The 17,871-nt window shown below is 38.2% G+C and overlaps 1 protein-coding gene across 4 annotated transcripts in view; it reads left to right on the plus strand.

Moving 5' to 3' along the window:
• ankfn1b (ankyrin repeat and fibronectin type III domain containing 1b) overlaps nucleotides 1-17,210 on the plus strand; it is an 88,804-nt gene extending 71,594 nt beyond the window's left edge. For all 4 annotated transcript variants that reach the window (XM_082183432.1, XM_082183431.1, XM_082183430.1 and 1 more), the window contains 16 exons: nucleotides 175-372; nucleotides 444-557; nucleotides 2,807-2,904; nucleotides 4,389-4,479; nucleotides 5,421-5,528; nucleotides 6,206-6,305; nucleotides 6,406-6,535; nucleotides 6,965-7,084; nucleotides 7,941-8,159; nucleotides 9,229-9,395; nucleotides 9,514-9,664; nucleotides 10,426-10,594; nucleotides 10,680-10,846; nucleotides 11,792-11,996; nucleotides 13,353-13,942; nucleotides 15,181-17,210. In XM_082183432.1, coding sequence (XP_082039558.1) covers nucleotides 175-372; nucleotides 444-557; nucleotides 2,807-2,904; nucleotides 4,389-4,479; nucleotides 5,421-5,528; nucleotides 6,206-6,305; nucleotides 6,406-6,535; nucleotides 6,965-7,084; nucleotides 7,941-8,159; nucleotides 9,229-9,395; nucleotides 9,514-9,664; nucleotides 10,426-10,594; nucleotides 10,680-10,846; nucleotides 11,792-11,996; nucleotides 13,353-13,942; nucleotides 15,181-15,519 — 2,966 coding nt within the window. In that variant the 3' untranslated portion in view covers nucleotides 15,520-17,210. The remainder of the gene's footprint in view (nucleotides 1-174; nucleotides 373-443; nucleotides 558-2,806; nucleotides 2,905-4,388; nucleotides 4,480-5,420; nucleotides 5,529-6,205; nucleotides 6,306-6,405; nucleotides 6,536-6,964; nucleotides 7,085-7,940; nucleotides 8,160-9,228; nucleotides 9,396-9,513; nucleotides 9,665-10,425; nucleotides 10,595-10,679; nucleotides 10,847-11,791; nucleotides 11,997-13,352; nucleotides 13,943-15,180) is intronic.
• Nucleotides 17,211-17,871: the final 661 nt, after the last annotated feature.

The following is a 17,871-nucleotide window of genomic DNA, read 5'->3' on the forward strand; positions in this document are numbered from 1 at the left end:
TCCTTTCACATTATTATTTTCCAAATTAGAAATGAAATGGTTAAAACACACATGGTGGATGTAGAATTCCACAGTTAGAAACTTAGCTCTTGGGGTTAACAAAAAAAGTTGACTTTTCAATATTTAAAAAATGTTTTGCGAATATTTATGAAATCTCTTATATGTATTCTCTAGTTCTAAGTCTTGAAGGCAGAGCTGCTCACCTGGCCTCCCTGGTGCAAGAGGCGGAGCATCGCATAGCAGAGCTGGTTGCCCAGGTAACGGGGGAGGAGCCTGAGGAGAGGGTGGAGTCAAACAGAGAGAGACAGCTGAAAACGTGGGAATGGAAGCTCCGCCTCTACAAGCGCATGCAGACCGGATACACACACGCCAGTGAGTAACACACACACAACTGCGGTTACAGTTGCTGGTCATGATTCTGAGTGACTTTGTGTTGTTTTCAGGTCCTCCCGAACCTCCCAGCGACGTTCATCTGTCTGTCAGCAGTATCACCAGTCTCAGAGTTTACTTCCAAGAGCCTCTTTGTCACAACTCTGCTGTTATTACCAAATACCGCGGTGAGTGACCCCTGACTCATCATTGTTATAGGGATGATTTAGATTATACCACCAAAACCCATGAACACACGCGACTGACTCATCGACTCGCTGGTGAGCATCAGCGGTTTGACGGCCAACTAGAGAATATGTTCCACACAGCCGAGTGAGATGCGGGTGAGAAATGAAAATATCTCACAAATTATATTGCCAGATTCACACTTCTAGTGCTATCCAGTGTTTTTCAGTGTTAATTTATATACTACTAGTTTGTATAAATATTTAGAATTTCTGTCACGCTTAGCTGTAATGGAGAATCCCAAAACAAAACACACTTTATTAACAAACAGACTAGGAACCAGTGTTAATTTTGACAGCAAATTTTGATTTAGTTTTAGTCATAGTCTTTTGACTAAAATGCCATTTAGTTATAGTCATATTTTAGTCATCTGAATTGTTTTAGTTTTAGTCTAGTTTTAGTCGACGAAATACAATAAGATTTTAGTCGACTAAATCTACAGTAGATTTAGTCGACTAAAATATAATGGGTTTCAATTTAAATGCATTTATTTAGAATTTCTCTAAAATTTCCAAACCCATATACTCCCGGAGAAAACATATATTAACCTGCTAATATGAAAGATTTTAAAGTTTGAACGTGCAATACAGATACAGATTTAACTACTGTAACTTAAAAAATATCTTAAAATTAAATAAAACCACTTTTCCTAAAGTAGAAGACAGTCTTTTTTTCAATGAATGATATATGAATTCTTTATAACTACTTGCATACATCATTCTCTATTCTTTCAAGCAGACATATTTATTTGTATGAATTAAATATAATTAATCCTTATTAAAGCTATTAATGAGCAGTGAATGCTTTTCTCTTTTTCTTTTGTTGCTTGATCAATATTAAGGACACAGACCACATCAGGTTTATTACCCACTGTCACTTTAAGACATCGGATCATGTCCAATGACATGCGGATCCAGAATTGCACTGATGCATATAGATCATCATACACTCACAACTGTTTAAGACATAACCGACATCATTTACGTGAATACTCTCCAAAACGGACATTTAGACATAATATTTGTGTGTATTTGTCCATTCAGACACGAAAGAGAGCTCAATTCTGTACTCGCGCGCTGTATAGGCTAGGTGTCTGTGTGCATGGCTGCACGCTTCGGGTCGGGTGTGTGCGCACAGAAAACCGTACCGAATATAGCTCTTTTTTTTTTTGCGTCGTCACTCTTATTCAGATCTTCATGTCTGCTCTACTCATTCTCCCAGACGTTTACATGTTTTAACGTTTTATGAGACATGCAGCGCATGCCAACTCGTGTGCCGCTGGGTAGATCAGCACGTCACAGTACAAATGTGCGCATCTAACTCAAACGCAGGACATCAGACTGGATCGCTTTCCAAATCGTCACTATCTAACATTTTCGTCTAGTTTTTATTCGTTGACGAAAATGTCAATAGATTTTCGTCATAGTTTTTGTCATTCAAAACTAGTTTTTATTTAGTTATCGTCTCGTTTTCGTCAACGAAATTAACACTGCTAGGAACATGCAGGAGATAACAGGAGTAATAATAATCATAGCTTAACAACCAAATCAACATAGACAACACAATGCAATGATGAACATACAATGCACAACAATGAACTGAGGGCTTAAATACAGACAGAGTCATCAACGGAAAACAACAGGTTGAAATCAATGAACAACCAAGGAAACTAACGGCGACTAGGAACTAAAGCAAAACGAGCACAGGAAACACAGTGAAAACGAAACTACAACTGACTATACACGTTACAATTGGCTTTTATTTTGTATATTTTCATTTTCGTTTGTTTAATTTTTACATTTAAATTTATGCATTTAGCATTTTGTCAAAGAATTTTGTTGTGCTTTTGTATATTCCAATTCAGTGTAAAAAATGCATTTCATTTTTATTTCGATTAACAGAAATGTTTTTAATAATTTTAGCTTTAGCATTAGTTAGTTAATGATAATAACCCTGGTGCTGTCATAAACTGTCAAAAGAACAGACACAGGGTTACCATACAAAACAAACGATGTACACAAATACACCAGTTCACGGTTTGTTTCGCCATATAGAACAAGCACGGTTGAAGTCACATGATCCGTGACTAGTAGACGCATGTCCACAGCATGGCATGGTGGTAGTACTAGTACAGTATTCAGTGCAACTCCTGTGCATCTTCTAAATGACTGCTTGCTTGTGTGTTTCTCAGTGAGCTGGAGCAGCGTTCCTTCATTTACTCCATTGCTCGGTGAGATGGTAATCGAAGACGTGACTCAACTACAGTATGACATCACTGGACTTACAGCGGTTAGTATTAGGAGTAAAACATACTACAAACAATCCTACAATGCATTGGAGTCAAAAACGGTTGAGAACCACTGAACTAAAGTCATTTTTTAAAATTATATTACTATTTTGATATTACTTAACTGTTGCCAAGATATAATCATTTAAAATGTTTACTTTCGTACATTAAACAGTGATGATGGAGCAGATCACAGCTCTCAAATCTCATTTGTACATCTGCATATGAAGAGTTCAGATGCAAAAGCCTCTAAGTGCCATCTGAAATTTTCTTCTAGAATGGTCATTTTTATCAAGCTCGTATATTTAAGGTCAGTAATTTCACTTAAATGACAATGCAAATTACCTATTAATTGTCATTTAAGTGAAATTACTTAACGTAAATATACAAGCTTGATAAAAATTATCATTCTAGAAGAAAATTTCAGATGGCACTTAGAGGCTTTTGCATCTGAACACTTCATATTCAAACTTTATTCATGATTGGTTGGTTTGAGGCCTCTTGAGTTGCCAATTTTGGTGCTTTATTGTGTATTTTGGAGGACTTTAAGCTCTGAAAATGTAAATTCAAAACATTTTCTTAAATGTTCAACAGATGAAAGACAGTTAGTGATGTACAGTAAATAATTTCTGAATTTTAATTTTGGGTTATCCTTTTAAACTTGTGCTATATTAATGGTTAATATTCATTTACCTTTGGTTGTGTCAGTAGGAAAGCAAACTTGTCTCAGAGGTGAAGAGCATTGTGAAGAAAGATGATAAAAACAAACAAAAAATTATTTTATAGAATATATTGAGCACAACAGTGTTATTTAAGTATTATTTATATGATTTTATACGTTTTGGTTTGTGCCTTGTCATATTTATTAGTGTTTTTTTAAGCTTTAACTTATTTTTATTGATATAGATGACAGATATATCTGTTGAGCGCATGAATGCAGTGATCTCGTCATTGCAACTCGATTTCTGCACGCTCAAGAATACTTTCATCATAACTAACTAACAGTGCAAACACGATGTAAACAAGAGATTCATTACGCAGTGAAGACAGCATCATTGATTATAACGGGAGTTTTGGCGAGAGAGAAATTGCGACTGATTTTCCAATAAATCCACAGTGAAACGTACCAAACAAACAATGCTCTACTGAGACATACATATAATTACAAATAAATAACCACTTTCCTAGCATTAGGATGGTAATGTTGTTTTTAGTCCAGTGATCCTGTATCTCTCTTATCTCCTTCTCATCTCACTAACGCGCCAAAGACGCGATGATGTAGAAGTAGGCGTTGATCTAATTCTTCAGAGGCGGTCTTTAATTGCACTATTATGTCATAATGTGACAAAATCTGAAACGAGTCGTCTTCAATAAAAACAGTTTTTGGACTAACAAGGATGTTTTGAGTTACAGTTATAGTACAATGACCTCTTAACTGTCAACAATTTTATATTTAAATATAACACAGATCTACCTCTTTTTACAGGGCACATGCTGTTATGTCCAGGTATCAGCATATAACATGAAGGGATGGAGTTCACCTCAGATATCTGAACCTGCTTGTGCTACACCCTCAAGTGAGTATACAAACACACACATATTTAACAACAACAAACGGGACAGATGTTAGTCATGTTTTGCTTTCTAAGAAGTTGCATGACGTATCGTGCGTCTGCGTGTGTGTGTGTGTGTGTGATTTAGTATCTATGTTTGTGTGTGTGTGTTTACGCTTGGCTTCATTTGTGTAATATTTGTGTCCTCATTTTTATGTTTGTGAGGACAAGCCGTCCTTTTCTCTCACAGATTTTAGGGCTCTTTTACATTGAGTGTGTGTGTGTGTGTTTTGAGCATGCTAATTTAATGTGTGTGTTTGTGTTTTCCATTTCGACTCCCTCTGGAAATATTTGCATGTCTGTGAGAGGCTGTAAAGTTGCAGACAGAACGGCTCTTATACACCAACTCAAACACACACACACACACACACACTTGTTGTCTCCCTCTACAATTCACGCTCACATACACACGCCGCTTTTCGGACACACTCAGAAATTATTTTCACACAATTTCTCTTATTTACATCTTGTTTGCGTCTTTTATCCCCCCTCGCTCTATCTCTTTCATAACACACACACACATGCACACACGCTCTCTGCGAGGTTAGCCGGGCTGAAGAGAGGGTCTGTGTTAGACATTCCGGGAATAGAGCGTCCATGTTTTCCCTGCTTACCCGGGAACCGGCCTGCAACCAACACACCATCAGAACATCATCCTGTTTACCGTGCCGTGTGTGTTTGTGTGTGCTCGATGCAGGGATATACGGCGAATGCTGAATTATTTACTGTGAGATTAGCACGCACACATTACATGATCTCATAGTTTTTGTTTGGTATAACCTTCTGCGGCTTTGAAATGCCTGAAAAGATCAGAGACATGTAAAATTGTGATTTGAAACACTTTTTCATATGCATTTGTTGTATTCACCCACAATGCACTGTTTTTTTTATGTTTTATTTTGCAGGTTGGAGGGAGGTGGACGGGCTTCCCCCCCGCCAGCAGGGTCTGAAAGAGGCGTTAGAGCAGCTCCTGGGGCAAATTAAAGGGGCACACCGTCACTGCGCATGCCACGGTAAATACTCACTGCGGACCTGAATGAAAAACCTCCTCATTCACACCGAGCCACAGTGACCGCGACCACAAACATTTAAGCGCTTTAAAACAAATGCTGAGTTAATATTTCAGAGGGGTCGAGTGGGCTGAGCTCGCGTGCTCATGTCTCCTGGGTGCGACTCCGGGGGTCTTGTTTGTTGTTTTTAGTGCATCAGAGCTGAGGGTTTATTTTACTGTGAGTTAAGGGGGATAAATTTGACTTGACTGTAGGGCTAAAACACACTCGCGCGTGTGATCACATGCTCCATAAGGAAATCACTGCCTGCTCGCTGAACACTGATCATTAAACTCTAATTAAGCTATAAAAGGGCCTTTAGAGACACAGTCCTCCCCATCGGTGATATATGCGGCTATTTTGTACTTAACTTCCATTCACACACAGCATAAAGATGTGCACCAATTTGAAATCTCTTGAATTGGGGTCACTTAAAAAGACTGGAAGATTATTATCTCCATAAACTCCTTTTAGATGCTACACTAACAAAAAATATACATAACCTATATGTTTCAATCACTAATTGTTTTTCACCTCAGTGTTTTATATACACTTCATATTCATTTAGTGAGTCTAATCTGCAACCTTCTGAATCTTTAAGTTAAAGTTGAAAGGCAATAACTTGCTCCCTGTGTGTTTAGAACAATGCAAACCCCCGTTGAACACCAGGAAACACTCTGTGTCTAAAAGTCTGAGGCATCTCTTCCAGCCCACCAGCAAATTTGTCAAAAATCTGAAAAGGTGAGAGAAAACAACATCAGGTTGCGATGTTGTGTAATCAAGCTCTCTCAACACACCATGTCTTGCATCATCCATGACGCCTCTCTCTTCCTCTCTGTAGAGGTCTTTATCTGGCCTGTATATTTTATAAAGATGAAAATGTTCTGGTGACTTCAGAGGATCAGCTGCCTGTCGTTGAGGTGGACGACTCGTACAGCTGTCACGCACAGGATTTACTTTGGTTCACAAAGGTAACAAAGTGTATCGGTGGTGATGCACAAAACCAGATTATTTTGTTGAACTTTCTTTAAATAATCAAAGTATTTGTAAAGGTACTGGTTTGGTGAGGTACTGACTTGCTTGTAGTTTAGTTTAGCTTTTGTTTTTTTAATTGTACACATGAGATTACAATTCAAAGTGTATCATGATCTTACATATATAAAAAACAAAAAGCAACGTAAAATGCAAAAAAAATTTTTTTTATATATTAAGCTTATTTCACATTGTTAAAGATAAGGAGGTTAACGTTAAAATCCAATTTAATTTAAATCAGTTCATTTAACCAAAACTGATTCACTAAAACAAATTCAACCTGAAACACTCATACACACATGCACAGCAATATACTGTATCAACATTTGAGTATTAAACATTGTTTCCATGGTGATGCATGTTGACAGGTGTCACATCTCTGGGAGGAGCTCACCTGGATGCAGCAGTGCATCAGTCCTGCTCACGCCTCCAGTTCCTGTACGCTCCAGACGCGCCTCAAAATGATTCAGGCTGCCGCACAACTACAGGTGAACAAACTAAACGCACCTTGAACAACGTTTTCAAGTTTATAGTCACTAGTAGTAATGCACTGAAATGATTCAGAAACACCGAAACTGAAATTGAAGTTTTCATTCAGCCAATGACTGACACTGAAACCGAAAATAAACGTATTTAATTAATCAAATTGATCTAATAGTTAAAGCACTTACTTTTCTAGCTAACTATTAACATTGATTGACTTGCCTGTGGTAAATGTAACCTTACTTGACATATTGTTTACAAGCTGTTTTAGTGACGTCTTTCCGCATTTGAAACGCTGATTAAGTGATTACATGAGACATGTTACATTTCAGTAAGTTGTACTTGTTCTTTCAACATATCCTCGGATGATCGCTCATGTTTATTTTGTGCTATAACTAGAAGTAAGGAAGAAGAGATGATCAGTTCACATGCTCTCCGTGGTGCAGCGATCGTTAAAGAGCATCAAAACGACATTTATTGATTAAATTTGCGATTAAATGGACAGAATTTGAAAGCTGATACATATCAAAAGCACAAAGCTTATTGGATTGGATTGAGTGTTTAGTGAAGTTTTTTCTTGCATCAACTAAAAACAGCTTAGTCAGTGATTCTGGCTCTCAAAAAACCATTTTTTTCCAAAACCAATTTTCTTTATTGCATTTTCTGCCAAATATTTTTGGTTGCCAAAAATGTCGGTGCACTAGGAATGTAAAAATGCAACCAAATTGTGACCAGATTTAATATTGTTTTGCATAATTTAGGAAAGAATTGCATTCAAATCTTTGTTAGGGTTGAGAAATATTTACACTCGTAACACATCTTGAGGTGACGTTTTCCTTTTTTGATTTGTTTGTTGTGCAGGCTCTCCTTGGCACAGTGGATCTGGGACAGGTGTATTTTGAGCCCATCAAGGACAAGCACGGTAACGTGGTTTTGGTGCTGATGAAGGACGTGAGCGCATGTGCGTCGCTGGAAGGCTTGCGCTGGATTCCCGTCAGTAAATTCCAGCTGCAGCGCAGGTCGTCCTCTTCTTCATCAGACGAGCCCAGCGCACTGGAAACACTCCTCACAACGCTGCACGTGAGTGCTTCACACACTGAAACACTGGCGTCCATCGCTGATGTGTTGTGCTGTCACATACTTCTAGCACCATGACAAATGGAAGTATGGAAAAAATGTAGCGATCAAAGCTCTGTTATATTTTTAGAATAATGAGAAACATAAATTCAGTCTAAACATTTTACTGCAAGACACATCATGCCAGGTTTGATGTCAAACGTGTTTCTCGTGTCTCGACATTGACGTCAAGCCTGGCACGGCTCATTTTGAAACGCCGTATTCAATTTCAGAAAGCACTATGATTATGGAACAACTTTGGAGAGAAAATTACACAATTTTTTTTTTATCTTTGGGTGAACGAATGCTTTCAATCTCTGATATAAATGAGCCCGAAGTATGAAAATCAGTGGGAAAAAAGCATGCCACTAGCTACTGTATTCCTCTTTTTTTATGTCTCTCTTATTACTTGAGTGCTGTGAATTGTGGGAGTATAACAGTAGCATTGTTCATTTGATGATTTAGTCTGAACGCTGTAAACGCGTCACCCACCGCTGATCGTGTGTTTGAAACGGCTCTGGCCGTGATGTTTTGTCTGAGCGGCTCAGATTTTCCCTGTGGTAAAGCTGTGTGTGCGTGTGCGTGTGTGTGTGTGTGTGTGTGTGTGGTGAAAGTGGTTCCACAGCTCAACAACCACATGGCTCCAGAGTCAGTCTCTCAGTCAAATAGTTTAGAAATGATAAACGTGGGTCAATTTCAGGCTATTGCAGGAAGTTCTTCATACCTCTGTGTGTGTGTGTGTGTGTGTGTGTGTGTGTTCGTGTGTGTCCTGGTAAACACTACTTTGTGGGGACTTTGTTGTCCTCACAAAGGTGGTAATACCAGTCATTTTTGACCTTGTGGGGACATTTTTTTAATCCCCAATAGAGATGAGCGGATGGGCTATTATTTCATCCGCAGCCGCATCACAAAACTCATCATCCGATGATTAGATTTCGGGTTTAGATTTTCATCATAGATTTTTTGGATGAATTTTGACCTGGACATTTTCTTAAAAAGTTTCACTTTTTATAGTGAGCCCTTTTGTGTGCAGGAGAAACTGGCCTATCACCTGCGCAGCAAGAAGTGTCTGTCTCCGGGCCTGTATCTGGGTTACCTGAAGCTGTACACCTCAGTGGACCAGATCAGGGTGCTCGTTTCACACAAACACCCAAACGTGCTGTGCCACGTCAAAGTACGGGACAACGACCACGTCTCCAGGTATTCCACGTCTTTATGGCTGTGTTATGCATGAGTTTGTGTGTGTATATATATATATATATATATGTATGTATGTATGTATGTGTGTGTGTGTGTAATAATTATGTTTGTTTTGTAGGGAAGAATGGCAGTGGCTTCAATCACTGAGTTCGCTCGAGGACAGTGCGCAGGTGTGTGCCGACGCTCAGAGCGCGCCGCATCGCCTCCTACTGGACTTACAAACCGCTGCTAAAGATTTACTCGGCTACATCAACATTCCCAATCACCAGGTTTGTGCATTCACAACATACCCACACATTGACACATGTAATTTGTTTGATTGCACAAGCAAATTAGTGCCCCTTATTTGGGACCTTAGTGAATCAGGGCCATGCAGTATCAAATACACACATTTACATACATGAAACTGATAAAACACATGGATGTTTTGCATGTATTGTGTGGAAAAGTTATGGAAATTTCTACACTGAAAAAAATTTGGTGTAGGATTTACTTTGAAACAATTTTCATACAGAAATTGCTAGTAAATTTCACAAATAGTTACAAAGAAATGACAAGTAACATTGATTTAAATGTGAAATTTCTAAGTAGAAAGACTTGAATAATCTTTGTTTTATTTACAATTTAGAAAATAATTAGATTTGGGAGCACATTTTTTTTTTTTTTCGGTTTGCTTTAGTGAATCATTTGAACCAGTTCATTTTAGTTTAGGGAATCAATCTGAATTTGTGTTCTTTTAGAATCCCAATCCAGTCTCTTAATTCTCAAATAATAAAATATATGTGCATGCACATTTATTGATTTGATAAGTAGCCATAATAAGCAGTAAGCATGATAAAGTACATAATGGTGTGTCATAATGTACCACAAATAGTGTTTCACTGTCACTTATGATGAATTTAATGCGCCCTTGCTGAATAAAAGTATTAATAAATAAAATAAACTATGAAAACCATGTAGCAAACCTATACAGCAAATAAAAAGGTTGATAATAGAAATACTACTATTTTTCTTCCGCTTCATACATCAGGCACAGGATTTCCGTGTGTATGTGAAGGAGGTGGTGGAGTTGGGGGAGGGCGTGTCCTTCCTGTTGCTCCTCCCACCGTGTGAGGAGGTGTGTTCACCGCCCGGACAGAACCATCTCTGCTCGCTGCGCTCTGGGTTCTTCACCCTCCCGCTGCAGATCTTTGAGTTAGGTGAGAGGACACAGTGTAAACTCATTCACCCACATGTATCTTCTATCCCTGTCACCTCATGTGCACTCAATCTCTCTCTGTGTAGTTCATTTCGAGGCCTACTGCCCTAGTTTCATCGGCTTGTATTGCCGCGTGTCGGCTCTGCTGGGTCTGGAGTCCCTGATGTCCCAGCAGACTTTGCGGGAGGCGTTCTCTGAGTCCGAGCTGTTCGCTGCCAAGCAGAAACATCAGCAGGTTGAGGAGTATTTGCAGGTATTTCTGTCCTCTGTGCAATTCAACACTGGCAGCCTGCCGCTTCAGTTCAGCTTTCATAGGTGTAACTGATGACAGTAAACCCGCAGTAAAAATCAGAACAAACTGTTCAACTGCGGGAATTTACAGTATCATCTTTAATAGATGCAATTAAAAAATCAGCCGGTGTAATCTGAGTCTACAGCCTGAGCTGTCTACTTTATTCTTTTGACATTTAAGATAAAAATTTGACAGTCTTCCTCTAAATGACATTGATTTACTGCAAAAAAATTGTTCAGTTAAAATATGTAAATATATGAAACAAGATAAATTTACTTCGAAACACTTCATGAGATATTAACGTTGTATATTACTATTATATAGTTTAATATTTTATCCACTTGTTTTTTTGTAAACTTATTTTTACTTGTAATATTTTATTCACTTGTTTTTTACTTGCTTAAAACAAGTAGGGGGAAAAAAATCCCAAAAATGTATCTTGAGACAAATATGCAAATATATATAAATGATTAAGAATGTGATTAGAAAAGGATTTTCAAAAATGGAATGCAGTGTAAAAACACACTACATAGACCATAATAAATGAATACATAAATATAATTATATATAAAATAATATACAGTATAATATAATGTACAGTCGATAACCCTCATGGGTTAATTTACATTACTTAGTTAATGTAAGTTACCCAGAAAGTATGTGATTTCAAGTGCAGATGTTGTATTGTTTCCTGTGTGTACTCGACCGAAATCAAGACACATGATGAGGATCGTGACAACGCCAAAAACAGCTCTCATGTGGCATTTTATTTACACAAACCAAAATATTAAAACCTAAATCCACCTAATCTTCTGCTTCTTCTGCTATTCCTTATACACTATGTTCAGATCAGAATATCACGCATGTTGTGATGATTCACCCATGTTTCTGTGTGTTCACTTCCAGCATATGGAGGACCTGTGGCGTGATGCCCGGTGGATGGTGATCCTCCAGTCCGCACGATATAAGCATCAGAGCTCCGGAGTGAGTCTGAGCTGGATTATTGACTTCTCTAAAGAGAGTATCCCGGAGAAACCAGCTTCCACTTCCTCTCAGGTGGACTACCTGCCCTCACCGACACCTTCACCAGAGACCACACGCAAACACAACGGTGAGAGCCTTCACCTGTCTGTTCTGACCGGCCTCTTCATTATATAATCAAGTAGAGTACATATCACAGAATAACTGGACTGTTGCAGGCCTCATGTCACCAGGCCATTAAATACAGAAGAGACGCTCTTTGGTGCAGCTGCCATATCAATTTGATTAAATGAAGTACTTGTTGAGTTTTGCACTTTGCACAGTTTTGAATGTTTTCACTGTTTATGTATCAATCTGGGTTTACATACATCCCAAACTTAGTTTGTCAGCCAAACCTCTTTGATGTAATTTTTATTTTATTTTTTTGCAGTAATTTTTTTTACTATGTTTTTAAAGCAAAAGTATACATATAATTACATAATTTGCCTGAAATAAAATCTTAAAGTAGTAGTTTACTTAAAAATACTTATTTACTCACCCTCATGCTGTTCCAAATCTGTATGCTATTATTTTTCCGATTACATAATTTTTTATGCATAATAATAGTTTATAGTGACCATGCTATATCAAGCTCAAAAAATAATGAATAGATAAAAACACCAAAAAAGGGCATAGAAGTTGTCCATACGACCAATTCACTGTACATTTCAAGTTGGAAAGGGCAAAAATGGTCGATGATTTAAATTGGGGTCTGTTCCTTTGTAATACTTTTTGGAGTTTGACATCCCATGATCACATTTTGAACTGTTGTTATGGTAAGACTATGTAAAAACAGAAAATATCCCTGCATACAGGTTTGGAACAACCTAAAGGTGAGTAAATAGTAGTGAACTTAAAGAGGCCATAAGCCCTTTTGCAATGTCTTGATTTTGTTTTTGGGCTCTACTAGAATAAGCTTTCATGCTTGAATGTTCAAAAAAAAAGGTGACACTAGTTTAGGGTCCAATTCTCACTATTAGCTAGTTGCTTATTAGCATGCATATCACTAGGATATTGGCTGTTTATAAGTACTTTTAAAGCACATATTAATGCCTTTATTCTGCATGACCATATTCTAAATCTACCCAATACTTAAACATAACTACCTTACTAACTATTAATAAGCCGTAATTAGGAGTTTATTGAGGCAAAAGTCATAGTTAATACTTAATAGTTAGTTAATAGTGAGAATTGGACCCTAATCTAAAGTGTGACAAAAAACACATTGTTTTCCCCCATATTTTACACTGTTGCAGCATCTCTCTTCCCAGTCTGTCAGTAACGCTCTGTTTAGTTCCTGTCTCTATGAAGCTCCTCCTTCTGAAAAGCACAGTGTGCTCTGATTGGTCGGCTGGAACAGTGTATTGTGATTGGTCAAGCGACACCTTGCATGTTTGGGAAATGTCCCGCCCTTTACTAAACCCTCTTTCTATTTGTTTTTTCCAAGATTCCCATGGTCTGTCTGATGAGGACAACTCATCCGAGGTGTTCCTCACTACTGATAGCGAGTACAGCTCCAGTGTGACCCAGAGCACCAGAGATCTGGACCTGCTTCCACCGTCTCCTACCAGCTTCAGATCTGTAGCGTCTCACCCTTCTTCCTCCACGCAGTCATCGCCTCGCTCCTCTCAGCCGGACGTGCTGCAGACCGGAGGAGGAATGAGCCGACGGGAACTCGTGAATGTGTTCGATAGCGACTTCATCCTCCCGAGCCGCCAGATCGAGCTGCTACGGGTCACGGAGAAGAGAACGGCGCTGTGTGTCCGCACCAGCAGTCTGGAATACCCGCCTCCTGTCTCCATGCCAACCACACCCACCAGCTCCTCCAATCACAAGGGCTGGACACGGCCTTCCTCCTTCGATCTCTGCTTCTCCGCCCCTGAACCCCGCCCTGCGCCTGTGCGCACCCTATCAGAGGACAGTGGCGTCCAGCGACTCTCCGCCCCCTCCAGCGGTTCCCCTCACAGGCCGTGTCACACCACATTGAGAGTTTACCCACAATACCGGACTGGATTACCCAAAGAAACCAGTGTCAAAGTGAGTGTTTGTGAGTTGACATATTATTAGCTATATGCTCATTTTGGGATATTGCATTAAAAAAACGATGCCAAGATGTGCATAAATTAAAAGAAATGAGCATACAAAACGTATGCACTCAATTGAGGTAGATTTTTATGCGATAAGAAGAAACTACAATGGAAATGCATTTAACGAAAAAATCCCTCTATGCACAATACAAAAATCACGTGCCACGTGACTTTGCCTCAACAGTTGATGTGATTGGATAACAGGACTAACCAGTGGACCAATCACATCGCACAGCATCTCAAATGTTGGTTTGGTCGTTCTGAAACGTCTGAGCCAAAGTCTGTCATCAGAATGATTTGGTTTAATTCCCTCTCAGAAGCGTCTCTCATGATTGCGTTCCCAAACACCAGCATCCGACCGCAAGAGATCATGACGCATTTATTGTATTTCAACAGGCATGTCATTTATGATGGAGGAATAAAGAGCCACAGTGGCTTCACCAATTGCAGAAACTTCCATGTTTATTGCAGATATTTTGCAGCAGTTTCACAGAATGTGGCGATTTATTTCCTAGTTTACTCTTTAGACATATTTCCCTAAACTAATTTCAGTACTGTCAAAATAATTAATGCAAAACATCAAAACATATTTGGAATGTGCCATTTATCTCCACAAAATGTCTTTCATGTTGTTGTTTTTTTATTAATATTGTCATTTAAATTACATTTATTACATATATTTAACAGATTTTAATTAAATTGTTCCTTTAAGTTATTTGAATTTAATTTAATAAAATTGTACTAGTTATATTGACTATATTTGAGCATTCTGGGAAATGAAGTGTTTCTTCCATGATAGTCCATTAATTATCTATAATTATTATATATAAATATAAATTATTGTATATAAATATGAATATAAATATATACAATTGACTTAATACTTATACAAAAAAATTCAATACATATTTTATTAATTAAAATGTATATTTCTTGGTGGCATTTCAGGAATTTCAAATCTTTTTGTATCTTTTATCCTAGAAGTCATGTGAATTTTTGGGACTGTTATTCCATTTTAATTCTTAAATTCATTTGATATTATTATATATAGTTCTATTTAATATAGTTCAGGAGTTGAGTTATTATCATAGTGCATTTGAGCTAAACACCTAACCATAGGTTGCTACGGCTTACTAAATAGACTTCATCTGCCGACTTCATATGTATGTGTTTGTCTTGCTTCTGTAGTTACGAGTGACTCCAGAGACGTCGGCGAAAGAGATGGTTGGTCTGGTAGTCCAGGAGATCAACGCTGTGTGCCATCACCTGCAGAAAGCAGCGCAGCAGTGCACGTGTGCGGTGGATCAGTGCAGCTACCCGTCCTGCGAGTCTGAGGTGTGTGTGTACGGGAGCGAGCAGCTGGAGCACTTTGGGCTGGTTCTGCTGGTGGAGGGGAGAGAGAAATGGCTTCAGGACGACTTTTGCCCGCTCACGCTACAAAACCCATGGACACGCGGGAAACTCTGCGTCCGTTTCAAAGAGTATTCGCCACTCGCACTGCAGTACAGCAGAGCCACGACTGTTTGATCCCTCGAACATGTAAATACACACACTCACACACTGACTTAAGTGCATAGACTACTGAATGCTTGCTTCATGAGGTCTTAGGGTTCATGTTTACCTGAGTGGGTTCACCAGGACTGATCTGCTCACCTTTCCTCATCGGGTGACAAGAAGGAGCTCCATATCACCTGCACTACAATAAGAGCATGCTAACCTTATGGGAAAATCTATGTCAAGTGCTTATCAATCACCAGTAGGAGTTAAAGTCAATATGAAGTCTTTCTTAATGTATGTTCCTGATTTTGAATAATTCATCAGTGCACGTTATTTTCTAAAGGTTTTCATAATCCATACATGCATATATAAATATATTACTGTTCAAAAGTATATTGATTTATTTATTCACGAAGTTCGTACTTTTATTCAGCAAGGGCACATTAAATTGGTCTAAATTACAATAAATACATTCATAATTATAATTTATTTAAAATAAATGCTGTTTTCAGCAAATCAGCATATCAGAATGATTTCTGATGGATCATGTGACACTGAAGACTGGAGTAATGATGCTGAAAATTCAGCTTTGATCACTGGAATAAATTCAAGTTTACAATACATTCACATAGAAAACAGCTGTTTTAAACTCTAATAATATTTCACATTTTGAATGTATTTCTGATCAAATAAATGCAGCCTTTGTGAGCAGAAGGGACTTATTTCAAAAACATTTAAAAATCTGAATTATTCCAAACTTTTGAACAATATATATATTTTTACATATATATATAGTGTTACTTAAATATCTCTAGGAGATACATCACATTACTGCGGTAAAATACCATTTCATAATTCATATTGACTTTAACTGGTAACATGGGTAACATCAGCATCATCACATGTAACAGTACAGTTGCATTATTTGCTCATGTTCTCAGTGTTTGTGCCACTTTAACTAATTTCTTGTTCCAGAAGGTGTTTCAGAAGTTCAGGCTTGACAGAAGCTCTTCCATAAGTATTCAGAAGTGAAATGTTTACAGCTTGCTCATGGTGGTTTGAAAACCAGCAAACAAACATTACGTCACGATTTTTTCCGTCAGTGCATTCTTCCTCAGGATACCGTTATACCCTTCCACCAAATTGTACACACACACACAGGACTTATCCAAACTGTGAATACTCCATTGGGATTCTCCAATGAGCAAAATACACTGAATTACTGAACATTTCTAGAACAAATGCACTTGAGAATGAGTCTACACTGAATCGACCGCCAGAACAGAAGCTTTACCCAAATGAAGAGTGATGTTAACCCTCGTTTTGACCGTTTGTGAACAGACACATCGGACTGAATGAACAATACAACGTTTTTAAAGCGAGATGGACCGTAGCCGTAGTTTTACAGACTCTTCCTGTTTCTAATGTTCATTTGTGTTGCTTTGAGTAGCAAAAGGAGCGTTTACTTCTATTGATCGGCCGTGTTGTTGTGCGGTGAGTTTATTATCGATATTGTGTTTACTGTCTCTGTTTCACGACTGACGGACACACACAAGTGCGATGTAAAAGTTTTGGTGCAATAATATTTTACACTGTAGCTCGGAAGCGGATTTCTCTTCCAGATGAACGTTGATTTATGGGATCATGTACAAATACAAACTCAAGCTGATACACAAGCGCCGTTTCAGATGATGTGTGTTTTGGCATGAGACTTAAGACTGTGTGTGTGTGTGTGTGTGTGTGTGTGTGTGTGTGTGTGTGTGTGTGTGTGTGTGTGTGTGTGTGTGTGTGTGCGTGCTCCTAGCATGAGCTCATAGTCTTATGGCTGTCCATTTGATGAAAGCATAGTTTTGAGCAGCTGCAGTGTGTGTGTGTGTGTGTGTGTGTGTTTGTAGTTTACTACGTGTATTAATATGAGCATTTAATTTACAGCTCCAGCCGCTATTGTCTGATTCCGAGTCTCTTCTCTGCACTGAAATGCTCCACGCGCCTCATAAGAGAGTTCAACAGTCGGGTAACGGAAAAATCACATCAACATTCTATGTAAAGAAATACATGTTTAACAATTTAACGTTTTTAAACTTTTTAATAATAAAAAAAAAAACTTGATGCTAAAAAATTCAGCTTTGAACACAGGAATAAATTACATTTTACAATATATTACAATAGAAAACAGTTATTTTAGATAAGAATAATATTTCACAATATCACAGTTTTTACAGTATTTTTGACTTCTTTCAAATACATACAAATCCCAAACGTTTGAGCAGTGATGCGTGAGTCAGTTCTCCTGAGGTTCACACCGGTGTAGAGATTCACATTAACCATCATCTTGATCCACTAACCACAAACACACACAATACTGACAGTCTTCATGGTCAA

Source organism: Leuciscus leuciscus (genome assembly GCF_965113295.1).
Source record: "Leuciscus leuciscus genome assembly, chromosome: 11".
NCBI classification, from domain to species: domain Eukaryota; kingdom Metazoa; phylum Chordata; class Actinopteri; order Cypriniformes; family Leuciscidae; genus Leuciscus; species Leuciscus leuciscus.